At 39.7% G+C, this 26,070-nt stretch overlaps 6 protein-coding genes across 7 annotated transcripts; 5 read left to right on the forward strand and 1 right to left on the reverse strand.

The window, feature by feature from the left end:
* The first annotated feature begins 600 nt into the window (after positions 1-600).
* LOC108819859 (uncharacterized) lies at positions 601-3,773 on the forward strand. The gene is made up of 2 exons (XM_018592881.2): positions 601-2,460; positions 2,726-3,773. The coding sequence occupies exon 1, from the start codon at positions 601-603 to the stop codon at positions 1,927-1,929; it is 1,329 nt and encodes a 442-aa protein (XP_018448383.1). The 3' UTR covers positions 1,930-2,460; positions 2,726-3,773.
* A 3,382-nt stretch (positions 3,774-7,155) lies between these two features.
* LOC108819856 (probable disease resistance protein RPP1) lies at positions 7,156-11,019 on the forward strand. Its single transcript, XM_056998237.1, has 4 exons — positions 7,156-7,928; positions 8,032-9,151; positions 9,253-9,522; positions 9,629-11,019. Exons 1-4 carry the CDS (start codon positions 7,249-7,251, stop codon positions 10,874-10,876), a joined length of 3,318 nt encoding a protein of 1,105 aa, XP_056854217.1. The 5' UTR covers positions 7,156-7,248; the 3' UTR covers positions 10,877-11,019.
* A 2,538-nt stretch (positions 11,020-13,557) lies between these two features.
* Positions 13,558-17,811, forward strand: LOC108820539 (disease resistance protein TAO1-like). The gene is made up of 5 exons (XM_056998238.1): positions 13,558-14,240; positions 14,714-15,827; positions 15,937-16,197; positions 16,325-17,599; positions 17,641-17,811. Exons 1-5 carry the CDS (start codon positions 13,618-13,620, stop codon positions 17,809-17,811), a joined length of 3,444 nt encoding a protein of 1,147 aa, XP_056854218.1. The 5' UTR covers positions 13,558-13,617.
* Positions 17,812-18,488: 677 nt separating this feature from the next.
* LOC108820544 (probable disease resistance protein RPP1) lies at positions 18,489-22,375 on the forward strand. Of its 2 annotated transcripts, XM_018593502.2 has the most exons (4): positions 18,489-19,222; positions 19,473-20,589; positions 20,692-20,967; positions 21,062-22,375. In XM_018593502.2, exons 1-4 carry the CDS (start codon positions 18,612-18,614, stop codon positions 22,112-22,114), a joined length of 3,057 nt encoding a protein of 1,018 aa, XP_018449004.1. In that variant the 5' UTR covers positions 18,489-18,611; the 3' UTR covers positions 22,115-22,375. The 2 variants fall into 2 exon arrangements, with proteins under 2 accessions (XP_018449004.1, XP_056854219.1); XM_056998239.1 differs by lacking the exons at positions 20,692-20,967; positions 21,062-22,375 and having other exon boundaries at positions 19,448-19,615.
* Positions 22,376-22,907: 532 nt separating this feature from the next.
* Positions 22,908-23,308, forward strand: LOC108819854 (uncharacterized mitochondrial protein AtMg00810-like). Its single transcript, XM_018592877.1, has 2 exons — positions 22,908-23,106; positions 23,196-23,308. Exons 1-2 carry the CDS (start codon positions 22,908-22,910, stop codon positions 23,306-23,308), a joined length of 312 nt encoding a protein of 103 aa, XP_018448379.1.
* An 814-nt stretch (positions 23,309-24,122) lies between these two features.
* LOC108821136 (transcription factor SPATULA-like) lies at positions 24,123-26,060 on the reverse strand (the record flags this gene model as incomplete). Its single annotated transcript, XM_018594187.2, has 7 exons — positions 24,123-24,472; positions 24,568-24,637; positions 24,722-24,946; positions 25,036-25,101; positions 25,212-25,277; positions 25,356-25,463; positions 25,635-26,060. Coding segments are annotated over 7 exons (1,017 nt in total), but the record flags the coding sequence as incomplete, so codon positions are not given.
* Positions 26,061-26,070: the final 10 nt, after the last annotated feature.

The raw sequence follows: 26,070 nt of genomic DNA on the forward strand, positions 1-26,070 counted from the left end.
GCGTGCGAGTGAGGCCAAAGCACGGGGAAAGGTCGGGTGGTGATTGCAGGGTCAGTAAACAATGATTTCGAGCCTTGAAAAATTAACGACCGACCGTCGGATGGGATGGGGCCCACGGGCCGAGAGAGCGGGCGTGGGTGGCCCATTAGCCGTGGGCGGTCGGGGCGTTATAAGTGGGCTGGTGCTGCATCCTCACGCAGATACAGCTCTGTGATATTAAGGCAAAGGTGGGGTGGACACTTGATAGTCCTCAGACACTTGGTCAGTCTGTATTATTTATTATTATTATATAATAATAATAATAAATATTTTGGATTATTCCAGGATTATTTCTTTATTTATTATTATTTATTATTATTATATATTTTGGAAAATCAGGGTATTACAATTTGGTATCAGAGCGGGTTCCGTCCCGGTTCTGACCCGGGATGGCGATTTGTGGGACGTGATTTTAATCGGGTTTTGACGATTTTGAAAAATATTTTGGGAATTGGGGGATTTTTAAAATAAAAATAAATAGCACCTTTCTGTTTGGCCTTCCGTCCTTAAACCGTTGGTATCCACTTCCTCAGTGATTAATTCTTGTGTTATTCCTTTCAGATGCCGCCGCGTAGGAGAGTTGTTCGTAACCCGGCTGCCAGTGCTGCTCGAGAGGGTGGAGGTGAGCATGTGCCACCACCGCTAGTGATTCCACCGCCGGTGATCCCACCGCCTCCACCGCCGGCGTTTCCACTGATCGATCAGGCTGCTATTATGCAGATGGTACAGCAGGCTGCTCAGGGGGTAGTTCAGCAGGCTGCTCAGGAGGCTGCCAGGATAGCTGCACAGGAGGTTGCCAGACAGTTGGCTGCAGCTCAGCAGGGACAGGCCCATCGGGTGCCGCATGGTCCGCAGATTCAGGTGCAGCAGAGACCGCAGATTCATGTCCAGCAGGGTGCCCCGGTTCAGGTTCAGGGTAACCCGCAAGTTCCACCACCGCAGGGAGAGCAGCATGGAGTTGATGAGGACCTCATGAGAGTGATGAGGCGAATGAAGCACGTGGACTTGGAGAAATTTAGAGGGACAGTGAATGCTACCGAAGCTTACCAGTGGAAGTACAGATTGACCAAGTGTTTGAGGACTATCAAGTGTCCACTTCACATTTGCCTTAATATTACAGAGTTATATCTGCGTGGGGATGCAGCAGTTTGGTGGGAGGGAGTGTGTTCGATGCGCGAGGAGGAGGATTATCCGACATATGCTGAATTCCTCGTTGCGTTCGACAAGAAATACTTTCCCAAGGAGGCCTTACACCAGAAGAGGAATGAGTTCCAGCATTTGATCCAGGGTGGCAAGACCGTCAGGCAGTATGAGCATGAGTTCAGAGAGCTTCGCATGTTTGCTGGTACCCATTTCGATGATGAGGACTTGATGAGGATGTTCCTAAATGGGATGAGAGTGGATCTCCGCGGCAGATGCAGTATGGCTAATTACACCAGCTTGGAGGATATGGTAGAGAAGGCTGTTGTGCAGGAGACGTGTCTTGTTGAGGAGCAGAAACAATCCAAAGCAGCTCAATCAAAGTTCGAGAAGACTTCTGAGTCACAGAAGAGGACATGGGATCATACTGGGGCGCCCAATTGTGGGCGTTGTCGTCGCCCTCATTTCGGAGAGTGTTTCCACTGCTATAGTTGTGGGCAGTATGGTCATGTTCAAAGGAACTGTCGAAATAGGCCATTAGGTGCCCAGGATGCAGCACCAGCAGCTGCAGTAGTCGCACCAGGAGCTTGCTACACTTGTGGCCAGCTTGGTCATATCTCCAGGTCTTGCCCGACTAAGGGGCCTGCGGCCAAGCGTCAGGCCATCGCTCCACGTGTGTATGCTTTGGGAGAAGCCGATGGAGCTGAGCGGATAGGAGGTACATATCTTTATCATACTCGTTTGATTTGAGTATTCTTGTTTTTGTGGTTATCATGTATAGGTAGAAAAAAAAAACGTGTCTAATTAGATCGGTTACTGTTGAGTGTGAGAGCTTTCATCGTATTAGATGTGGGAGGTTCGCATAGTTCGGAGTGTATGCAACTGGCCAAGAATCTTTTCTAGCAGAGTTAAGTCAAGTTGAAGACATGTTATTTCTTTTCTCGGCTCAGAATTTGAATTCGAGGACGAATTCTTCTTAAGTGGGGGAGAATTGTAACAACCCTGATCCATGGCAGTGGCCCATTTGTTTTTTTTAATTAAAACCCAAAACCCTTTCTATTCTTTTTGTCCCACATTGGAAGTTTGAGCATCCTACCTCTCTTTCCTTCTCCTATATAAGAGACTCCTTCTCTTCTCCTTTTTTTCCATCAAGTCAAAGTATTCTTTGCGCGTGACAAGTTGTTGAATTATTCAACGATCAGTCACTAGTGAATTTTTCTGGTGGGATTCCCGGGTAAGCTTTCGGCGAGATTTCCGATCGAGTTTCCAGCGGTTTTTCTGGTAAGTTTGCCGCCTCCATTTTTCTAGTTATATGAATCTATTTAGAGAATTCTATTTTAGGGAATCCGCCATTTTAGAAAATTTCTATTTTAGGAAAGTTTCTATTTTGGGAAAATTTCTATTTTAGGAAAGTTTCTATTTTGGGAAAGTTTCTATTTTAGGAAAAATTCTATTTTGGGAAAGTTTCTATTTTAGGAAAGATTCCAAAAATGGAAACTTTATTTCCTGCGAATCTGAGCCTAAGTCATTAATCCTCGTGTTGCAGTTGATCTCAGTTGACCATCTTCCGTTGTTCTTTCCGGCCAGTTGCTAAGGTGAGGGTCTACTCCATAAATTCCGTACCAGTGTAGAATTCCTTCTATGATAGGTTTAGACTTCGAAACATGAAATGTGTCTGCTTGAGTCCTTGCTTGGTAGTTAGTTTATTTATTGCAAATCGGAATTAGGGGTCTAGAGGATTCAACCATTGATTGGATTGTGTGATGATGAGATATGAGATATATATATATATGTATATACATAGTTATAGTAGGGACTATGTGCGAGGGCGGGGGTTCAGGGATGCCTGGACTAGCGACGCCACTGTGGAGGGGCGGGGGCTCAGAGACGTCTGGGCTAGCGACGCAATTTGTGTGGTGCGTGGTGCAGAGACGTTTGCATCTGACGCAGCGATCGAGGGCGGGGGTACAGAGACAGACTGTACTAGCAACGCCACGTATGTATATCCATATGCGGAGATGCGGGGTGTGTGGTATATCTATGCACTATCAGCGCAGTGTTTGTTGTGTGTGATGCTTTAGGCGTCTTGCTTGTTCATGTTAGAGCTAAACTTCCATAGCGGGAGTTCTATTTACTTAAGTCAGTGGTTTGTGGATTAGCATCCCATACCTCACTGAGTGACTCCCCTGTTACTCACCCTCTTTTTCCCCCTTTCAGGTGAGGTAGCCGAGCATGAGTGATTGCTTTCGGATTGGTGCTTTGGGAGTTTTATTCTTATTTTCAGACTTCGGTTTTATGCTTTTATCGATATTTTCCGGGATTTATTTTATTTATGCTATTATTGGATTATGGTGTTGAGTTCGACTTTTGGGAAGTAATAAATGGAGACTTTTATGAGATTATTATTTATTATATTATTTTAGAAAATCGGGGTATTACAATTTGGTATCAGAGCTGGTTAGCCGTCTCAGTTCTGACCTGAGAGGCGTCTTGAGACCTGTCGTGGAGCGCAACGAGGGCGTTGCGTTCTTTGAGAGGGGGTGAATTGTAACATCCCGAGTTGTGATATGTGAAAAGGCTTAAGAGAATTGATTTGGCTACCTATATCACCAAAGTTGACTTACCTTTTCCGGAGCACATCCTGAAAGAACTCTAGAGTTAAGCGTGCTTGAGTTGGAGTAGTGGAAGGATGGGTGACCTATCGGGAAGTGATTCGCGATAGCGTGCGAGTGAGGCCAAAGCACGGGGAAAGGTCGGGTGGTGATTGCAGGGTCAGTAAACAATGATTTCGAGCCTTGAAAAATTAACGACCGACCGTCGGATGGGATGGGGCCCACGGGCCGAGAGAGCGGGCGTGAGTGGCCCATTAGCCGTGGGTGGTCGGGGCGTTATATAAACATTCTTGAGAGCTTCAGAGATGGCGATGAAAATAGTGAACCTTCTGACATTGAGATCTGAGACAAACCCAAGGAAGACAGAGAAGCATAATCACCGGAGCTTGTTCGTAACGATGATGGTGACAAGAGACAACTTCTTTTGTGATTATGTATCGTATTTGATTACCTAATAAACTTTTAGGTCTAAGTGTAATAAAAAACAAAGTTCTCAACCAAGAAGCTATACAGAGCATCAAAGTTTCAACTAGAAAAAGATATCATTTATTATCATGCAATTGTATTCTCTATTCTCTAGAAACCATTGCAGTTAGTGATCAGGCCATGAAGCAGTCTAACTTCACCGCATCAAAGTTTCAACTATATGACTTGAACCTCTCATACTGCACAGGTCTGGTGAAACTTCCCTTTTCTATTTGTAGTGTGGTTACTGAAGATGCCATGGAGCAGCCTAACTTCACCACAATTGACTTGAAGCTGAACTTTTAATCTCTGTGTTTAATCACAGAGTGACGGTAGAGAAGCTATTGGTGAGACAAACGGTAGACGAGGCCGCGGAATCGTTACATTATCATTCAAGAACAGCTTTGCAAAGATTTTCATCAGAAACTTACGATTCTGTAACAGAGAACGAAGAGAGAGCCCTTTTAGACCCAGTGCCAAAGTTCAATTTTTGTTTCTGTTAGGTCATCTTCTTAGGTTTAAGTTAGGCCTTTGTAACTCATCGCTCTTACTGGGCCTTCAAATATTTTGGTTTCTTTAATGTGTGTGATCTTTTTATGTCCTCATCACTAGAACCTGATTATAGGTATGGTAGGTATGCTCTTTGGTTACTTTTTTTTGAATGAGACAGAAATCTCTTACTCTTATTTTTTTGTGGTGGCATATATTGTGAGAAACCTATTATTGACATCTTTTGTTAAAGTCAACTAACCGAACCTATTTAATTAACCCATACCTATTTAAATTAGCTTATAAGACTGGTTTGAGTGGTGAGAACGTAGTTATGTTTATGTTTTGGAAATTTATAAAGAAAGAATCAACATGAAAAGAAGTAGTTAAGAAATGCAATAAGATATAATCATATCGATCTATTCTTCATAGTTTTTTTTTTTTGGTATCTCTGGTGTCTGGGCAGCCACTTTCCCAAATATCCCCCGAAGGGGTCCAGCGCCCCAGCAGTAAGGATGTTAAATCGCTGTGGCCGGGTTTCGAAGCTGGGTGGCGGGCACCTCAGCCGAGGTTCCATTACCACCAGGCTACGAAGCCCGGTTATTCTTCATAGTTCATACGTTATATTCTTTTTTCTTTTTTATCATAGGTTACCACGACGTGGTTATACTCGTTCATTCCTATTCATATCCCACCACTTCTCCTATTTATTTTAAGCAACGAAGAATAATCTAACATGTCATTGGTATATACCTGTCCTGCTGTACAAGTGAATGTCAACGATGACCCGGTCTAAATTCGGGTACTACATGACATCTCTATGCACACACAAATCCCCTTGGGTTGATAGAGAATTTTTTAAACAATTAAGGGTCTGACTGGTGTAACCGCAGCGGTTGCGGTTGCGGGAGTTTGCGGGTGCGGGTGGTTGCGGTTTTAAGCTTTTTTCAGAGATTTATACGACTGGTATAGCTGTTAAAAATTGTTGCGTTTGCGGGACTCTTATGACTGGTAAATTACAAAACGCAACATCTGTTAAATAATAATTTAACAATATTTATATTTTATGTAATTATAAAAATATTAAAAATCATAATAATATGATAAATATAAAATTTATATTTATAAAATCATATTATTCAATTTTAAAAATTTATAGAAAATATTTTAGTTTTGAATTTTATAATATAAATTGAAATATAATATGAATACATTTTACAATTTCTATTATTTCAATTGAAAATTTTTATTGGATATTTTTAGTATTATTTTTATTTATTCTGTTTTTAAAGAAAAAAAATTTACCCTCCCGCAACCGCCCGCAACCGCAAACGCTAGCTGGAACCAGCTTTTGATTTTAAGAGGTTCGGAGCGGTTTGAAGCGATTTGTAGCGTTTTCTGTGATTGTTTCGAAACGCCAACAACCGCTATAAACCGCAAAAGCTGTGTTTGCGGGTGGTAGCGGGAAAAACAGTCAGCACCTAAGTAAACTATCTCACTATTAATTAGAAATATCACTTTTTAATGACCAACAGAATCCAAATAATTCTATAAAGAAAAGGGAAAATTCCTTAAAAATACACAAACTGAATTTCTTTTGTTGAAAAAATACACAAATTTTTTTGGCTTCCCAAAAAATACACAAACTAATTTTGATTGTCCATAAAATACAAGAACTTTTGAATTTTGAAGGTTTCACACCTCGATTTTAACGGTGTAAACAGTGACTAACAGAATAGTAAGACGCCGTTAGACGCCGTTAACTCTGAATAAAAAGTTCATGTATTTTATGGACAACCAAAATTAGTTCGTGTATTTTTTGGGAAGCCTAAAAAGTTCGTGTATTTTTTTCAGCAAAGGAAATTTAGTACCATGCTTGTACCATAAGGTAACTCCCGAAAGCCCTCCATGGACCACCCGACAGCGCATTCATGTAATCCTCTTCTGACCCAAAGCGTACCATGAAGAAGTTTCTTGGCAGATCCATAACGAACATCGTTCCGTTTGGCTTCCACAACTCCTTAAGTTTCTTAGTCAGGTGTAATAAAGGAACGGTCCTCCCCAAAACCCTAACAATCATACAACTCTTCCACAAACTGTTCATAGCCGTCAAGACCTCTTCTCCTATTGTTATCACGGGTTCTCCATCCTCTCCATTCGGAAACTCTAGTCGCAATCTCGACTCCACAAACTTCTCATCCACCACTTCCTCCGGTACAGGCATCCCTCCTTCGTTGCAACCCACTACTTTCCTCACCCAAGAGATCAGAACATCCGGTGGATCTCCCGGTGGTCTCCCCTTTGCTCCGATATCTTCCATGGTCGCATCCTGTCTCTCTTCGCCCAAAACCTTACCATCGCCATTCAAAATCCTAGCCGTCATCGTTCACACATAAAGAGTCTCTTTGTTTGTTAATTCTTCCTCTCTGCTTTTTATTGTTGTTCAAAAGAAAAAAACTAAATCTAAAATAAAAGAAAAAAACTAAAACTCTTCATCATTCTAATGGATTCTACTTTTCCCGTTACAATTAATCTTCTTGTTGCTGGAATGTGCTTCTTGGCTCTTTGGTGTACAATATTCTACACTGAAGTTGTGATTGAAGTATTAAACCGATTCTTTATACTGCCTATGTTTTGTTGGGTTACTAACATCAGAAAATCAAAATCCCATCAAAAAAACAAAACAATGGCTTCTTCTTCTTCTTTAACTCTTTTGGCTCCTCCGTCTTCTTTGCCTCACATCTGGGTACATCATGTCTTCCCAAGCTTCCACGGGGCCGATGTCCGCACAAACTTCCTCAGCCACGTTCTCAAGGAGCTCAGAAGCAAAGGAATCGACCTATTCATTGACAATAATTTAGAGAGAAGTAAGTCCATCGGTCCTGCGCTCATAGAAGCTATTAGAGGATCTAAGATTGCGATTGTCTTTCTCTCGAAGAACTATGCTTCGTCGACATGGTGCTTAAACGAGCTGCTGGAGATCATGAAGTGCAGAGAAGAGTTTGGTCAAACAGTGGTGCCCCTTTTCTATCAAGTGGATCCGACTGATATAAAGAAGCAGACTGGTGATTTTGGGAAAGTCTTCAGAAAAACTTATCGAGGAAAAACAAAGGAGGAGATCAGAAGATGGAAACGTGCTTTGACGGAAGTGGCCCAAATCGCAGGTTTCCATTCAACAAACGGGTTCGTCATCTGGAAAGAATAACTGTTGCTTATTAGTATGAGAAATATCTAATTAGTATGTGCAATTTTTTTAACGGAGTTATTGGTCATTCCCTTTGTTCAGGAAGCCTGAAGCAGAGATGATTGAAGATATTGCCACTGATGTTTCCAACAAGTTGAACCTTTCCGCACCATGCAGTGACTTTGACGGCTTAGTTGGGATGGAATCTCATATGACAAAACTGGGACCATTGTTACGGCTAGATTCAGATGACGTGAGAAAAATAGGGATTCTGGGTCCACGTGGGATTGGTAAGACCACCATTGCTAGATTTCTGTTCAACAGACACTCTCCGGATTTCCGACTGAGTGTCTTTATGGATAGTATCAAACAAAAGCATGCGATAATGGCTTGTTCTGATGACTATGGTGTGAAGTTGGATTTACAGAAGCAGTTTATGTATCAACTAACCAATGAAAAGGATATCAAGGTTTCACATCCGGGAGTCATCAAAGACAGGTTAAAAGACAAGAAAGTTCTTGTCGTCCTTGATGATGTGGATCGTTCAGTACAGCTAGAAGCCATGGCGAAAGAAAATAGTTGGTTTGGTGCTGGGAGTCGGATTATCATCACAACACAAAATCAAAACGTTTTAAAAGCAAGTGGGATCGACTATACATACCGGGTGAATTTACCATCAGAGAATGAGGGTTTTCAAATGTTTTCCATGTACGCTTTTGGTCAGAAACGCTCTAAGCATATTTACAATCCGAACGTTTGGAAAGTTAGGTGTCTTGCAGGTGATCTTCCGTTGGGGTTAAGGGTTATGGGCTCCTATTTTCAGGGAATATCGCCAGGGCAAGATTGGATAGAGGCACTCTCAAGGTTAAATACAAACCTTGACCAAAATGAAGAAATTGCAAGTGTTTTAAAGTTAACTTATGATACCTTACATGATGAAGAGAAAAGTTTATTTCTTCATATAGCATGTTTTTTTGCTAAGGAATCAGTTGATATAGTGGAAAGCTGTCTAGCAACATGTTTTTACAATGTGACACAAGGGCTTCACATCTTAGTTAAAAAATATCAAATACATTTGTACAATGGATATATAGAGATGGCTGAGTTGTTAGTCCAGTTGGGAAGAAAAATTATGCGAGAAGAACATGTTAGTGAGCCTGGGAAACGCCGGTTTTTGCATGATGCAAAGGAGATTGAAGAAGTACTTAATGATGATAAAACTGTAAGTTTGACATTGGTATTTTCATTGCAGTGCTCTCTACAAGTATGAGATTATTTAATAACTAAACATCTCTGTGTATGTTTCATTGGATTGTTTTACAGGGTAGTAGCAATGTCAGAGGAATAGATCTTAATGAAGACATAACATGTACAAGTGAAAGAGCCTTTGAAAGATTGTCTAAACTTCAATTCTTAAGAATCAATGGTCTTGGCATCAATCCGCAAAGTATGAACTACATACCCAAAAAACTTAGAGTACTAAGTTGGCGGCAGTTCCAGCTGACATGTTTTCCCTCTAGTTTTAATCCAAACTTCCTAGTCAAACTAGAGATGCAGTATAGCGGGCTTAAGAAACTGTGGGAAGGAACTCAAGTAAGTAGTATTTGTTTTTTTTTAAATAATTGCCCAAGTAGTATCAAACTAGAGATGTAGCATAACGTGTTGTTTTTGTGTGCGCTTCCTTTATTTTTCATTACAGTCACTCAGCAATCTCAAGTGGATGGATTTGAGTGAATCAAAAAGATTGAAAAAGCTTCCTGATCTCTCAACTGCCACTAATCTTTATGACTTGAATCTCTGTGGTTGCTTAAGTCTGGTAGAGCTCCCTTTTTCTATCGGGAACGCAATTAATCTCCAACAATTAAACCTCAGCTTTTGCTCAAGTCTGGTGAAACTCCCTTCCTCCATTGGGAATGCAATTAATCTCATAAAACTGCATCTCAGTGGTTGCTCAAGTCTGGTGGATCTCCCTTCCTCGATTGGGAATGCAATTAATCTCAGATTTTTAGTTCTTATTTATTGCATAAGCCTGGTGAAACTCCCTTCCTCCATTGGGAATGCAATTAATCTCGAAGTACTGAATCTCAGTAATTGTTCGAGTCTGGTGGATCTCCCTGCCTCTATGAGAAATCTTGGTAGATTGTCGAGATTGTATTTACAGAATTGCTCAAAGTTAGAGGTTAATCTGGCCAACATCAACTTTGAATCTCTAGAAGAACTCGATCTCTCAGATTGCTTTTCGTTGAAAAGTTATTCTGAGAGTTCAACAGACACTCAAGAGCTTGATTCATGGAGAGGGAGAATATCACGTCTACGTCATCTTAAACTAAGTGGGATGAAGAAGCTGGTATCACTCCCACAGCTTCCGAATTCGGTAGTGGAACTGGATGCAGAAGATTGTGAGTCCCTGAAGAGACTAGATTGCTCCTTTCGCAATCCAGGTATTCGTCTCAACTTCCTTAATTGCTTCCAACTAAATCAAGAAGCGAAAGATCTCATCATCCAGACGCCTACTACTCGACATACGGTCTTTCCAGGTGGAGAAGTGCCTAAGTGCTTCCCTTACCAATCTTATGGGAGTTCCTTAACTGTGAAGTTGAATCAAACGCCTCTTGGCAAATCAACCAAATTTATGGTGTGCATTTGTGCTGGTGAGGGAAGGCGCATTAGCGAATGGGGATACGTCGGTTATATCATCAAGTCCAAAGGGAACATAGTCACTTCTGCTGGTAAAAGAGTAGATAGTTTTTTTCCTGGGCATCTGTACACATTCGAGGTTGAGGTTGAAACAAAGAAGTTGACTTCCAAAAAACTTGTTTTTGAGTTCGGCTATCTGCAAAAGGAGAGTTACAATCCGGAGTCCCCCGATACCTATCAGTTGAAAAAATTATCCAACATGTTGGAGATAAAACAATGCGGGATAACTCCTGGAGGTCCCTTTTACTGAGCTTCAGAGATGTCCATGAAGACATCCAAAAGAATTATCCAACTTATTTCGTGATTCTGTCTCGTATTTGATTTGTTTACTTCTGCGTCCTGCAATTTTTTTTTGTATAAAATATCTTGAGTATGTAATAAAACAGCAAAACTCTTAACCAAGAATCAATACAGAGCATCAAAGTTTCAAACTAGTCAATGACAGACAGAAAGGTAGCATTAATATCACATTAGAAAAACACTGAAACCATTCCTAAACTAGAAAACAAAGCCTCAAACTTCACTATGGATCATTCAATTATATTCTCTCCATTTTCGAGAAACTATTGCAGTTAGTGAGCATGCCATGTAGCAAGACTAACTTCACCTCCACATTGTCTTTACCATGTGTTATGAAACAAATCTATCATTGTTGTGCTGATTTCTCCTTTAGATGCATTGAGGAATCCTCCTTTTGGCGAGTTATGTATTCTGCTTCTTTTGTAACTCTTCCCTTCAAATTTTATTTTTCATCTTCAATGTATCTGCTTCAGCCAGCAGTAGTTTAAGCTTTTAATCCCTCAAACTATCTAACTTCTCCTTGAGGTTCATCTCCATAATGGATAATTCGCATGTCTCATTATTCAAGGCTTCAAGTTTTTCGTTTTTTCGTCGGCAAAAAAAAAAAAAAAAAAAAAGTTTTTCGTCTGCAACAGAGTTTTATATTAGTCTTGTAATAACATCAAAGACAGCTGCAGATCTAAAAGTAAATCGTTTCCTTCTCATTCTCCAGCAGGGTTGATATTGTTCTCTATAGCATTCAAAATGTTTCTCCTTCTCGTCAAGATTATAAGACTCTTCTCTGTTATTGAGATCTGAGACATACCCAAGGAAGACAGAGAAGCATAATCACCGGAGCTTTTTCCTAACTATGATTCCCTAATAAACTTTACTTCTGTGTAATAAACATCAAAATTCTCAACCAAGAAGCTATACAGAGAATCAAAGTTTCACCTAGAAGAAGGTATCATTTTATTATCATTCAATTGTATTCTCTCTATTTTCTAGAAACCATTGCAGTTGGTGATCAGGCCACGAAGCACCCTAACTTCACCGCATCAAAGTTTCAACTATATGACTTGAACCTCTCATACTGCACAGGTCTGGCGAAACTCCCTTTTTCTAATTGGAAGTGTGGTTAATCTCCGGAAATTAAATCTCTGCCATTGCTCAAGTCTAGTGAAACTCCCTTCTTCAATTGGAAATATAGGTAATCTAGGAGAATTGGATCTCAGTTATTGTTCAAAACTGGTGGAACTCCCTTCCTCCATTTGGAATATCTTTAATCTCGAAGAACTTAAGCTCAGTTACTGCTCAGGAGGGGATGCTATCACCACAAAAATTTGAGTCAGGAAAAGGAGTGTATCTGGGGCATCTGTACATATTCAAAGTTGAGGTTGAGACAGAGAAGGTGACTTCCACAGAGCTTGTAAGCATCCTGAGATTGACATAAAAGTTCATATAATTCATGTGAATGTATATAGTCCTCTCTTCATAAAACAGAACATGTGCAGAGGTGAAGCTGGTGAAGAAGAAACCAGCATCAAAAGATAAGATCCTAAACAAGATTCAAACGGCTAAGTTGAAAGCACTGCACAGGAGATGAGGAGACGTTCCGTATGCAGTTACCACTTACTTACCATCTTGTAAAAGACATGGCCTAATGGGCTTGTCCTATGACAGTGTGTTGGGCTTTCAACATCATCAATGGCACCCAAATTTGGCGTGCAAGAAAATTGGCAGCCTCTGTTTCCGCGAAGCTAACTTTCATATATCTAAGTCAACGGGATTCAACACTTCTGTGTAGAAATCAACACAATATGACAGTGTGTTTGACTTCTCTTTGTGTAACGCCCCAACCGCCCACGGCTAATGGGCCACCCACGCCCGCTTTCTCGGCCCGTGGGCCTCATCCCATCCGACGATCGGTCGTTAATTTTCCAAGGTTCGAAATCATTATTTACTGACCCTGCAATCACCACACGACATTTCTCCGTGCTTTGGCCTCACTCGCACGCTATCGCGAATCACTTCCCGATAGTTCACCCATCCTTCCACTACTCCAGCTCAAGCACGGTTAACTCTGGAGTTCTTTACGGATGTGTGACGGAAAAGGTAAGTCAACTTTGGTAACATAGGTAGCCAAATCAATTCTCTTAAGCCTTTTCACATATCACAACTCGGGATGTTACAATTCATCCCCTCTCAAAGAACACAACGTCCTCGTTGCGCCCCACGACAGATCTCAAGACGCCTCTCAGGTCAGAACTGAGACGGTTAACCAGCTCTGATACCACTTGTAACGCCCCAACCGCCCACGGCTAATGGGCCACCCACGCCCGCTCTCTCGGCCCGTGGGCCCCATCCCATCCGACGGTCGGTCGTTAATTTTCCAAGGTTCGAAATCATTATTTACTGACCCTGCAATCACCACCCGACCTTTCCCCGTGCTTTGGCCTCACTCGCACGCTATCGCGAATCACTTCCCGATAGGTCACCTATCCTTCCATTACTCCAGCTCAAGCACGCTTAACTCTGGAGTTCTTTACGGATGTGTGACGGAAAAGGTAAGTCAACTTTGGTGACATAGATAGCCAAATCAATTCTCTTAAGCCTTTTCACATATCACAACTCGGGATGTTACAATTTGTTTGTTAAGTCGTCCTCCTCACTAGAAAGCTCTTAGATCTTGATTCTCTCTCCATCATAGTAATGGATTCTTATTTTTCCCGTACCAATGTTGTTGCGGCTGCTGCTACAATAAGCTTCTTGGCGCTTTTGGGTACAATGTTTTTCCACAGAAAATCCAGATCCCATCAAGAAGACAAAACAATGCCTTCTTCTTCTTCTTCTTCTTTAACTCTTTTGTCTCCTCCGTCTTCTTCGCCTCACATTTGGATACACCATGTCTTCCCAAGCTTCCACGGTGCAGATGTCCGCACAAACTTTCTCAGCCACGTTCTCAAGGAGTTAAGAAGCAAAGGAATCGACCTATTCATTGACAATGATATAGAGAGGAGTAAGTCCATCGGTCCTGCGCTCATACAAGCTATTAAAGGCTCGAGGATTGCTATTGTCTTTCTCTCCAAGAACTACGCATCGTCCACATGGTGCTTAAACGAGCTGGTGGAGATCATCAAGTGCAGAGAAGAATTTGGTCAAACAGTGATATCACTTTTCTATAAAGTGGATCCAACTGATGTAAAGAAGCAGACTGGTGATTTTGGGAAGGTCTTCGAAGAAACTTGTGTAGGTAAAACGAAGGAGGAGATCCGAAGATGGAAACATGCTTTAACGGAAGTGGCTCAAATCGCAGGTTTCCATTCATCAAACTGGTTCGTTCTCTTCATTCCCACGGACTCTGTACTATTGGTTCACATTTACTGTTAGAGTTTGCATTACAATAATAATTCTAACTAATAGTAAAAATTATGTAGTACAAATTTCAGATTTGCGTAGGAACTTTAGATTTATATAGTAACTTTCTGTAAAATATGAGTTACTATTCTTTAAAAAAATAATTGATTGGTAGAAATAAATTAAATAAACTAAATTTGAAATAAAGAAAATGTAAAAAGGTATCTATATATTTATAACATTTTTTTACCAAACAGATTAACCATTGAAATTATAAAAACAATTTTTAAATAATTTAAATTGTAACAAGAAAGTTAATCAAATGTAATCATTCAAAACAGTAGAGACAGGTATGCAATTTTTTTTTTAAAGTTCACGCAATTTTTTAAAAAAAAGTTTAGGCAATTTTTCTTGATTAGATCATATAAACGTTAATTATCCCCTTATTCAGGGAAACTGAAGCAAAGATGATTGAAGTTTTTGCCACTGATGTTTCAAACAAGTTGAACAATTTCGCACCATCAAGTGATTTCAACGGATTAATTGGGATGGAATCTCACATAACAGAAATGGGACCTTTGTTACAACTACATTCAAATGAGGTGAGAAAAATAGGGATCTTGGGTCCACTTGGAATTGGTAAGACAACCATTGCTAGATTTCTGTTCAACCAACACTCCCAAGATTTCCAACTGAGCGTCTTTATGGATAATATCAGAAGAAACTACTCGACGGCTTGTTCCGATGACTATAGTGTGAAGTTGGATTTACAAAAGAAGTTTATGTCTCAACTAACCAATGAGACATGTATTAAGGTTCCACATTTGGGAGTTGTCAAAGACAGGTTGAAAGACAAGAAAGTTCTTGTTGTCTTTGATGATGTGGATCAGTTAATACAACTGGAAGCTATGGCGAAAGAAACTTGTTGGTTTGGTCCTGGGAGTCGGATTATCATCACAACCCAAAATCAAAAGATTTTAAAAGCGAGTGGGATCAACCATATATACAATGTCGATTTACCATCAAATGATGAAGCTCTTCAAATGTTCTGCATGTATGCTTTTGGTCAGAAAGACCCTAAAGATGATTTGAGAGAGCTTGCTTTTGAAGTTAGGAGTCTTGTAGGTAGACTTCCATTGGGGTTAAGGGTTATGGGATCATATTTTCGAGGAATGTCTGAGCAAGATTGGATAGATACACTAACAAGGTTAAGGAAGCACCTTGACCGAGATGGTGAAATTGCCAGTATTTTAGAGTTTAGTTATGATGCCTTACGTGATGAAGATAAAAGTTTATTTCTTCATATAGCCTGCTTTTTCCATTTCGAAAAAGTTAATATAGTAGAAGACTGTCTAGAAAAATGTTATTTGGATGTGAGACATGGGCTTCATGTCCTAGCTGAAAAATCTCTCATATCTATGGATTCGGGAAGGACAAATATGTCTAATTTGCTAATCCAACTGGGAAGAAAAATTATGCGAGAACAGTCTGATAGGGAGCCTGGAAATTATCAACTTTTGAATGATGCCATCGATGTTGGTGAAGTGCTCATTGATGATAAAGCCGTAAGTTTTGAGATTGATAACTTCATTGCAGTGCTCTTTACAGATTTGGTATTGTTTAATAACTAACCATCTCTATTTATTTATGTTTCATTAATGGGCTCTTTTATAGGGAAGTAGCAGTGTCATTGGAAGAGATCTTTATGAAAAGACAACATGTGCAAGTGAAAGAGACTTTATAAGATTGTCTAATCTTCAATTCTTAAGAACCAAAAGAAGTGGCGTTAATCTGCAAAGTATGAATAACATATCCCGAAAACTAAGTTGGCCGATGTTCCAGATGACATGTTTTCCTTCAAGTTTTAATCCAACGTTTCAAGTCAAACTAGAGATGCCATTTAGCAAGCTTGAGAAATTGTGGGGAGAAACTGATGTAAGTAATATTTTTCTTTTGAAAATAATTGCCTAAGTTATGCTATATTTAACCAATATTCTCTTGTGTGTGTTTATGCTAATTGAATCAACATGTTCTTGTGTGTATCCTTTATTTGTCATTACAGCCGCTCAATCTCAAGTGGATAGAATTGAGCTATTCATATTATTTGAATGAGCTTCCTGATCTCTCAACTGCCACTAATCTATATGAACTGGACCTCACAGACAGCTCAAGTCTGGATCTCATACACTACTCAAGTCTGGTGAAACTCTCTTCCTCTATTGGGAATGCAATTAAACTCCAAAATTTGAATCTCAGTCATTGCTCAGATCTGGTGGAGATCCCTTCATCTATTATCACTAATCTCAAATCTCATGATATCTATGGATACTCAAGTTTGGTGGAGGTTCCCTTCAATATTGAAAAAGTCATGGATTCTATCTACATTAATCTTAGTTATTGCTCAAGTATGGTGGAAGTCCCTTCCTCTATTGAGAATGCAATTAATATCCAAGAATTGAATCTCAATGATTGCTCAAGCCCGGTGGAAATTCCTTTCTCTATTGGGAATGCATTTTATCTCCAAAAACTGAATATGAGTTATTGCTCAAGACTGGTGAAACTCCCTTCCTCTACTGGCAATATAGTTAATATTGAAGAAGAGGATCTCGATCATTGCTCGGGTCTGGTGGAACGCCCTTCACCTGTGAGCAACCTTGGTAGATTGTCGGAATTGGAATTAAAGGAATGTTCACAGTTAGAGGTTCTTCTGGCCAGCATCAACTTGGAGTCTCTAGGAGAAGTCAATCTCTCAGATTTCTCTTTGTTGAAAAGTTATCCTGAGAGTTCCAAAGACGTTCAAGAGAATGATCCATGGATAGAGAGAATATCTGGTCTACGTAAACTAGTACAAAGCGGAATGGAGAAACTGGAATCACTCCCACAGCTTCCGGATTCGCTATGGGCAGTAGATGCAGACGATGGTGATGAGTCCCTAGAGAGACTAGGTAGCTCCTTTAGCAACCCAGATATCAATCTCAGCTTCCTTAACTACTTCAAACTAAATCAAGAAGAGAAAGATATCATCATGCAGACGCCGAGTAATGAATACGAGGCCTTTCCTGGTCGAGAAGTGCCTCAGTGCTTCACTTACAGATCGTCTGGGAGTTCCGTAACTGTGAAGTTGAATCAAAAGCCTATTGACACATCAACCAAATTCAAGGCTTGCATCGTAAGTGCTAGTGAGGACAAAAAGGGCTTTAGAGAATGGGAACGAGCATCTGTCTGTTGTAGCATCACCACGTCCAGAGGGATCGCTCTCTGTTCTTTTCTTAATATAATAGAACAGTTTTTGCCGGGGAATCTGTACACGTTCGAGTTTGAGGTTGAAACAGAGGAGGTGAGTCACCTCAGGTGACTTCCACCGAGCTTGTTTTTCAGTTCGAGGTTGACTATGCGGATTTGATCAAAAAGGGCAAAACACTGGAGGTAAAAGAATGTGGGGTTATGCTGGTAAACGTGATTGAGAGCTTCGGAGATGACAACAGTAGCGGAGCCCTTGACGGAGCTAGAGGGTCAGCTGACCCCTATCAACTCTTATATTTTATCTAATGTAGGCATTTAATTATCCCAATATACTGCAGTTGATTAGTTGGTTCGTTTTTAATGGCTTGATGTCTTTGTTAGTTTCGAAGCCTCCAATACTGTTATATTACTATATACATTGTTATGATCTGAAACAAACCTTGAAGATTGAGCAATGTAAGCATCATAAGCTCCACGTGTGAGACGCTGCAATCTAGGCACTGGTATTAGGAGGAACACTGTTATGATCGTAGATCGTAAGTCTCTGTAAACTCCAAATCCTCTGCTTTCTTGAACGTATTAAACGAATAAAAAATTCATAAACTCACACACTGACATTTCAAATCTTGCTAGCTCTCTTCCCCGCGTTAAAACGTTCAAGTGTTTAAGATGAGGAATTATCCCGGCGATGCAATTTATCTTATCATTTTATTATCAGAGATAAATACATTTCAAGCTTAACAGCTCAAAATACAATTTAAATGTATTTTTTGGGTAGTGCCATGTGAACGCCATTGGGTTTGGTCCAAGTGCTTGGCAATGTGTATGCATATTCCATTCTCCTATTTATTTTTCGCACAAAGAATAATCTAACGTGTCTGTACGAGAGGAAACGTCAACGATGACCCGGTCAAAATTGGGGTAACACATTACATTTATATGCATATACAAATCCACTTGGGTTAGTAGATAAATATATTTGAAAACAAAATAGTAAACGATCAACAGTTCCTTGTTGGTATATACAGAGAGTCTCTTTGTTCCTTAATTTCTTTCTCCTTATCTAGAAAGCTCTGCGATCTTGATCCTCTCTTCATCATACTAGTATGGATTCTTATTTTTCCCTTACCAATCCCAATCTTGTTGCTGTTGCAATATGCTTCTTGGGGCTTCTGGGTACAATATTTTTCAACAGAAAATCAAGATCTCATCGAGAAAACAAAACAATTGTCTCTTCTTCAACGCTTTTGACTCCTCCACCTTCTTTGCCTCACAACTGGAAACACCATGTCTTCCCAAGTTTCCACGGGGCAGATGTCCGTACAAACTTTCTCAGCCACGTTCTCAAGGAGCTCAGAAGCAAAGGAATCGACTCATTCATAGACAATGATATAGAGAGGAGTAAGCTGATCGGTCCTGAGCTCGTAGAAGCTATTAGAGGATCTAGGATTGCGATTGTCTTGCTTTCGCAGAACTACGCTTCTTCCACATGGTGCTTGAACGAGCTAGTGGAGATCATGAAGTGCAGAGAAGAGTTTGGTCAAACAGTGATGCCCCTTTTCTATCAAGTGGATCCAACCGATATAAAGAAGCAAACTGGTGATTTTGGGAAAGTCTTGGGAAAAACTTGTAAAGGAAAAACAAAGGAGGAGATCCAAAGATGGAAACATGCCTTGACAGAATTGGCTCAAATCGCAGGTTTTCATTCAACGAACGGGTTCGTCATTTTCATTTCCACTTACTCTTAATCTTTCTATCACTGCATCAACGACCGATATATATTTGTTGCTTCCAAACAACAACCTTCCTGAAATTTTATATTTTTTAGTAAAAATGTGTATGTGTTAAAGTATGTAGTCATCGAAGAAGTGTTGCTTTCTTTCCTTGATCTACATTTACGTACTCATACAAGTATGTGCGATTATTCATGAATATATAACAGAACTATTGATCATCAACTGGTTCAGGGAGAATGAAGCAAAGATGATTGAAGATATTGCCACTGATGTTTCGAACAAGTTGAACCTTTCAGCACCATCCAATGATTTTGACGGCTTAGTTGGGATGGAATCTCGAATGGCAGAAATGAGACGATTGTTACAGCTAGATTCGGATGAGGTGAGAAAAATAGGGATCTTGGGTCCGCCTGGGATTGGTAAGACCACCATTGCTAGATCTCTATTCAACCAACACTCCCAAGATTTCCAACTATGTGTCTTTATGGACAATATCAAAAGAAAGTATGTGATAATGGCTTGTTCCGATGACTACAGTGTGAAGTTGGATTTACAGAAGCAGTTTATGTCTCAACTAACCAACGAGACCGGTATCCAGATTCCGCATTTGGGAGTTGCCAAAGACCGGTTGAAAGACAAGAAAGTTCTTGTCGTCCTTGATGATGTGGATCAGTTAGTACAACTCGAAGCCATGGCAAAAGAAACTAGTTGGTTTGGTCCTGGGAGTCGAATTATCATCACAACACAAGATGAGAACATTTTAAAAGCGAGTGGGATCGACCATATACACAGGGTGAATTTACCATCAGATGATGAGGCTCTTCAGATGTTTTGCATGTATGCTTTTGGTCAAAAATACCCTAAGGATGGTTTCGAAGAGCTTGCGTCTGAAGTTAGGAGTCTTGTAGGTGGACTTCCGTTGGGGCTGAGGGTTATGGGATCCTATTTTCGAGGAATGTCCGAGGAAGATTGGAGAGAGGCAGTACCAAGGTTAAAGATTCACCTTAACCGAAATGGAGAAATTGCGAGCATTTTAAAGTTTAGTTATGATGCTTTAAATGATGAAGATAAAAGATTATTTCTTCATATAGCCTGTTTTTTCAGTGGTGAACCAGCTGATATGGTGGAAAGATGTCTAGAAAAATGTTTTGAGGATGTGAGACTAGGACTTCGTGTCTTATCTGAAAAGTCTCTCATATATAGGAAATCAGGATTGATAAGGATGTCTACGTTACTATTCCAACTAGGAAGACAAATTGTGCGAAAAGAATCTGTTAGTGAACCTGGAAAACGCCAGTTTTTGAATGATGCAATTGATATTGGTGAAGTACTTAGTGATGATAAAGCAGTAAGTTTTGAGATTGATATTTTAATTGCAGGGCTCTCTAAAATGGCAGATTATTTAATAACTAATCATCCTCTATTTATGTTTCATTGGGTTTTTTTACAGGGTAGTAGCAGTGTCATTGGAATAGAACTTGGTCTGAATGAGGAAATAACATGGATAAGTGAAAGAGCTTTTGAAAGATTGTCTAATCTTCAATTCATAAAAATCCTTAGCAGAGGCGTTAATCCGCTAAGTATGAACTACATATCCCGAAAACTTAAAGTACTGATCTGGCCGATGTTCCCCATGTCATGTTTTCCTTCAAGTTTTAATCCAGAGTTCCTAGTCAACTTATACGCGCGGAATAGCAATCTTGAGAAATTGTGGGAAGAAAATAAAGTAAGTAATATTTATTTTTGAAAATAAATGCTCAAGCTAATACTAATTGTGTCAACGTGTTGTTATTGTGTGCTTCCGTTATTTGTCATTAAAGCCGCTCAGCAATCTGGAGTGGATGGATTTGGCACTTTCAAGAAGTTTCAAGGAGCTTCCTGATCTCTCAACTGCCACTAATCTATATTACTTGGATCTCAGCTATTGCTCGAGTCTGTTGAAGCTCCCTTCCTCTATTGGGAATGCAACTAATCTTGAAAAATTGAGTCTCAGCTATTGCTCAAGTTTGGTGGAGCTTCCTTCCTCTATTGGAAATGCATTTCAACTCAAAACATTGAATCTCAAAGGTTGCTCAAGTCTGGTGAAACTTCCTTCCTCTATTTGGAATATAGTTAATCTTGAAGAATTGAATCTCGAAAATTGCTCGAGTCTGGTGGAGTTCCCTAGCTTGTTGAAATCGGAAACAGAGCAATTCCAAAAGAATAACATCATTAAGTATTCTGAGAGTTCAACAAACATTGAAGAGCTTCATCATCCGTGGATAGGGAGAATACTTCGTCTACGTCGACTTGTACTAAGCGGAATGAGGAAGCTGGTATCACTCCCTCAGCTACCGGATTCATTATTGGAACTAGATGCAGAAAATTGTGAGTCCTTAGAGAGACTACATTGCTGCTTTCCCAATCAAGATATTCGTCTCAACTTTGCAAACTGCTTCAAACTAAATCAAGAAGCAAGAAATCTCATCATCCAGACGCCAACTAATAAATATGCGGTGTTTCCCGCTGAAGAAGTGCCTATATGCTTCAGTTACCGATCTTTTGGGGGTTCCTTAACTGTGAAGTTAAATCAATTGCCCGTTGGCAAATCAACCAAATTTAAGGCTTGCATCTTATGTGCTTATGATGACGAAAATATGTTTGAACTTTGGGAAAGCGCATCTGTCTATTGTACCATCACGTCCGGAGGGAATGCTTCCATTGCTTTTAAGAAAAGAGTAGAACGAGTTTTGCCGGGGAATCTGTGCACATTCGAGGTTGAGGTTGACACAGAGGAGGTCACTTCCACCGAGCTTCTTTTTGATTTTGGGCTCCTCAATTTGGATTTCAAAACATGGAAGATAAAAGAATGCGGGATACTCCAACTACTGTAGGTCCCTTTTGAAGATTCCGAACCTTCCGATATTGAGCTTGTTCGTGAAGATAATGGTGACAAGAGACTACCTCTTTTGTGATTCTGTCTCATTTTTTTATTCCCTAATAAACTTTTACTTCTACGTCCTGTCCTTTCTTGTATTAGTGCATATTTTTACTTCTTGAGTATGTAATAAACAGCGAAGTCCCAACTAGTTAATCACGACAGAAATGTATCATTTATATCACAGTAGAAAAAAACTGTAACAATTAAACTAGAACTCAAATCCTCAAGATGTTTTTTTTTTCTTTGAAAAGAAAATCCTCAAGATGTAGCCATTTCTGGAATTGGTCGATATAGAACATAAGAGAAGATTAAGCAGTTTTTTTGAATTTCAACTTCATTATCATCATTCAATTGTATTCTCTCCCTTTTCGAGAAACCACTGCAGTTAGTGAACATGCCATGAAGCAGCCTAATTTCACGACAGTTTGACTTTTACAATGTGTTCTTTGTCAAAATCAAACATTTTTGTTGACCAAAATTTACTATATTTATGTTGCTTTAAAATAGCATGGAAGTTGAACTTTTGAAAAGTATAAAAGAGAATGACTATTATTGTGTTGTCTTTGATATGAGAATACAACATACATATATATAGTGTAAACATGATTAACATAATATTAACACTAGATAATGCTAACTTTTTTAAACAATTAATGTAAATATAATAAAAATATTTTGAGATTAACTTGATCTTGAAGAAAACTGTCTTATATGAAGCAGTCCACATGATGTTTCAAATGAAAGATATGGGTCTAGTTCACTACTTCATTGGCATTCAGGTTCATGCTCACAACTATGGCTTGTTCCTTAGTCAAGAGAAGTACACAACTAATATGTTAATCAACACTGGAATGGCTGACTGCGCACCTGTTTTTACACCGTTACCGCTGCAACTTGATAGAGTTCCAGGACAAACAGAGCCTACTTACTTCAGAAGTCTTGCAGGTAAATTGCAAACCTTACACTAACAAGACCTGATATACAATATGTTGTGAACTACGTTTACAGGAAAATGCATGCTCTGACGGTTGTAGACTTTACGAACCTAAAACGTGTGCTGCATTACCTCAAAGGAACGTATCTGTACTGTGTTAACCTCAACGCTAACACTGATATCACTCTGCAATCCTTCAATGATAGCGAGTAGGCTGGGTGTAAAGACAAACACAGATCCACATGAGGTTTTTGTACACTGCTTGGCTCAAATGTGATCTTTTGGTCCGCCAAAAGGCATCTTACAGTGTCCCCCTCCTCAACCGAAGATGAGTATCGTACTCTCTCTACTACTGCTTGTGAAATGAAATGGATTGCAGCTCTTCTTGGTGAAAGGGGAGTGTCAATACTGTCACTCCAAGGATCTACTTCAATAACTTGTATGCTGTTTATCTTACAGCTAAGCCGGCTCTTCACAAAACATTTCAATACATACTTTCATTATGTTCGCAACGCGTTGTTCTTGGAGCTTTGGTGGTGCAGAAAATCCCGGTAGTATATCAGTTGGCCGATATCTTTACTAAGTCGCTACCACAACGTCTTTTCTTTCATCTCAAGTCCAAACTTGGTGTCTCAGAATCTCCTGCCACAAGTTTGAAGAGGTGTGTAAGAATTAACGAGCCAAAGATAGAGGCTTTGCTCAATGTGAAAGCCTAATAGGAGACAGCATGCAATAAGATGGGCCTGAAGCTAAAAGACAAACAGAGCTCTCGCAAGCCAGTCACCAACGGTCAAGCAATACAACATTCATGTCGTAGTACAATCAACACAGCTCAACGATTACAGCTATTCAACAGATTTGTTTCCCTTGTATGCATTGTGTTATGGGAACCTAGCTCGTGTGTATAAGAGCATTAAAGTAAAAGTTCATCTTCTCTCCAAAGCTTTCTTCAAGTTTTTATATAGAACTCAATTGCAAAAGTAAAATGTACCAAAAGTATTGTTAAACTTAAGAAATCAAATTCAAGTAGAATATAACGCCTATCTTTAATTTTCAAATGATATAGAAAATTTACATCCCGCCTTAAACATACAATTAATTAACCTAGAAAATTACTTTGTAGCAAAAGTTCAGATTGTTTTTCTTAAATAGCTAACTAGATTCAAAGACTAGTCTCCAGAGTTCATGTTAACAACAATTTATAAAGAAATAGAAACCTTGGAAGAAAACAACTACGGTTAAATGTTCGTTGTCAAGCAGCTTTGTTGCTTGCCTCCTAAGGAACAATAACGCATAGAACCTAGAGTTGAGATGCTTCTTCTCAAGTAAGTCGATCTTTAATGTCAGGTTGTTGCCCATTAAACGGAGCTTGTCCCCCTGAAAAATCCACAAACATAGTAACAATTAAAACATTGTCATCAATACCTTAAAACTTTCTTGAGGGATTCAAAATCAGGGATAGGAGTTTTTACCGTTTAAGTTTGTGTTGGAATGACCAATGTTCAACCTTGGATGAGTTAACTCTCCTTCACAACTCATCTCCTTTAAGAGACAAAAATAATTCTAGTGAGCAAACTAGCTTTGGAAAAGACTCTAAAGTGAAAATGTGGTTACTGAACTACGCACCACAGGTGGAGTAAGGAGAGGGAAAGGTGCAAAGTGACTGCGAATGGAAGGTTCCAACGCGTATGAAGAAGCCCCAGTGTTGATCATTGCTGGTGCATTAAGTAGAGAATCATTGGTTGCTTCTGGAGGAACACCAGGTCGGAGCTGAGAGAGTTGCAATGGGTGTAGTGCAGTTCCAGGTAAGCACAGAGGATGTAAGTTTATCCCATTCCTCATTGTCAACATCTACAAAGATTAAAAACAAAAAACGATTATTATATAATATCATCCCACAGAGAATAGACTAACTAAATATAAGATACGAACTTAGTGACCTGAACTTGGAGCTGAAGCTGTTTCAGATACTCTATGGCTTCATCAAGCATTGAAGCCTTATCCGTCTTCTCACAAATGCCATCACAATAGATATTAAATATTGTCAGTCACAATAAGAAACAAGAATAGACAAAATAAAATAATTCATGTGAATGTGTATATTATATTTATTTACCTTATTTGAATTAGGGATGAGACTTTGTAAAGCTTTCATTTTTTCATTGATTCTACTTCTTCTTCTCTGTCAGAACAAAGATAACATATGTCTCTCAAGTAATATTATTGTATGAAACAAAAAAAAAGACAAGAAAAACAAAACCTTTTCCGACAAATTATGAACTTCAGCAGCTCTGCATCTCTTTGATGAGCTTCGCGAAGGACCAGACTTAATGGGAAGTTCATCATCAACCACAGCTTCTACTCCTTCCTGTTTTTTCATTCAATCCGATTAACAAACTTTCATTACAATCCACACACACAAAGTACAGATCCGTTAGAGAGATCAGAGAATCACTGTTGAACATTTTGTCGGAAAAGGACAAAAATGGAAAGTTTTAGAAATTGCAGAGAGAGAGAAGAGAGAGAAGTTACAAAGCACCTCGCTTTCGCAGTCATACTCGTCGGTCTCATTCCCGCTAGCTCCAACCGAAGAAGACGAAACACGAGTCCCTGAGCTGTTTCCTTGATCCATGTTATTACCACCACCACCTCCGGAGAAACCATAACACGCGGCGGCTGAGCTTGATCCAACGCCGGAGCCGACTAAAACCTCAGAGAAACCAGCTGAGCGCTTCGACGTCTGAGGAGAAACGAAACATATCGAGTTGCCTGCATGTGGTTCTCCGTGAACCGCCGTAGTCATCGTCGCCGGAGAATAGTAAGAAGGTAAAGGAGAAGAACGGTCGATCATATGCCGGAGAAACAGAGAAATCTCGTCGGAAGAAGACGGTGGATGATGATTACTATTATTACTACGAGTGTCGTAAATCGATGCAGTTGAAGAAGAAGGAGATGAAATCAATTTCTTATCAGCC

This window comes from Raphanus sativus, unplaced genomic scaffold (genome assembly GCF_000801105.2).
Source record: "Raphanus sativus cultivar WK10039 unplaced genomic scaffold, ASM80110v3 Scaffold1057, whole genome shotgun sequence".
Taxonomy (NCBI): Eukaryota; Viridiplantae; Streptophyta; class Magnoliopsida; order Brassicales; family Brassicaceae; genus Raphanus; species Raphanus sativus.

Excerpts from the sequence above, each read along its gene's own strand:
- LOC108819859 (XM_018592881.2), top strand. The coding sequence starts at position 601 with ATGCCGCCGCGTAGGAGAGTTGTTCGTAACCCGGCTGCCAGTGCTGCT.
- LOC108819856 (XM_056998237.1), top strand. The coding sequence starts at position 7,249 with ATGGATTCTACTTTTCCCGTTACAATTAATCTTCTTGTTGCTGGAATG. Across the intron at positions 7,929-8,031 it reads GGTTTCCATTCAACAAACGG|GAAGCCTGAAGCAGAGATGA; the intron begins GTTCGTCATCTG and ends CCCTTTGTTCAG. Across the intron at positions 9,523-9,628 it reads AACTGTGGGAAGGAACTCAA|TCACTCAGCAATCTCAAGTG; the intron begins GTAAGTAGTATT and ends TTTTCATTACAG.
- LOC108820539 (XM_056998238.1), top strand. The coding sequence starts at position 13,618 with ATGGATTCTTATTTTTCCCGTACCAATGTTGTTGCGGCTGCTGCTACA. Across the intron at positions 14,241-14,713 it reads GGTTTCCATTCATCAAACTG|GGAAACTGAAGCAAAGATGA; the intron begins GTTCGTTCTCTT and ends CCCCTTATTCAG. Across the intron at positions 17,600-17,640 it reads TTGAGGTTGAAACAGAGGAG|TTCGAGGTTGACTATGCGGA; the intron begins GTGAGTCACCTC and ends CTTGTTTTTCAG.
- LOC108820544 (XM_018593502.2), top strand. The coding sequence starts at position 18,612 with ATGGATTCTTATTTTTCCCTTACCAATCCCAATCTTGTTGCTGTTGCA. Across the intron at positions 19,223-19,472 it reads GGTTTTCATTCAACGAACGG|GGAGAATGAAGCAAAGATGA; the intron begins GTTCGTCATTTT and ends CAACTGGTTCAG. Across the intron at positions 20,968-21,061 it reads AATTGTGGGAAGAAAATAAA|CCGCTCAGCAATCTGGAGTG; the intron begins GTAAGTAATATT and ends TTGTCATTAAAG.
- LOC108819854 (XM_018592877.1), top strand. The coding sequence starts at position 22,908 with ATGGGTCTAGTTCACTACTTCATTGGCATTCAGGTTCATGCTCACAAC. Across the intron at positions 23,107-23,195 it reads TTACTTCAGAAGTCTTGCAG|ACTTTACGAACCTAAAACGT; the intron begins GTAAATTGCAAA and ends TGACGGTTGTAG.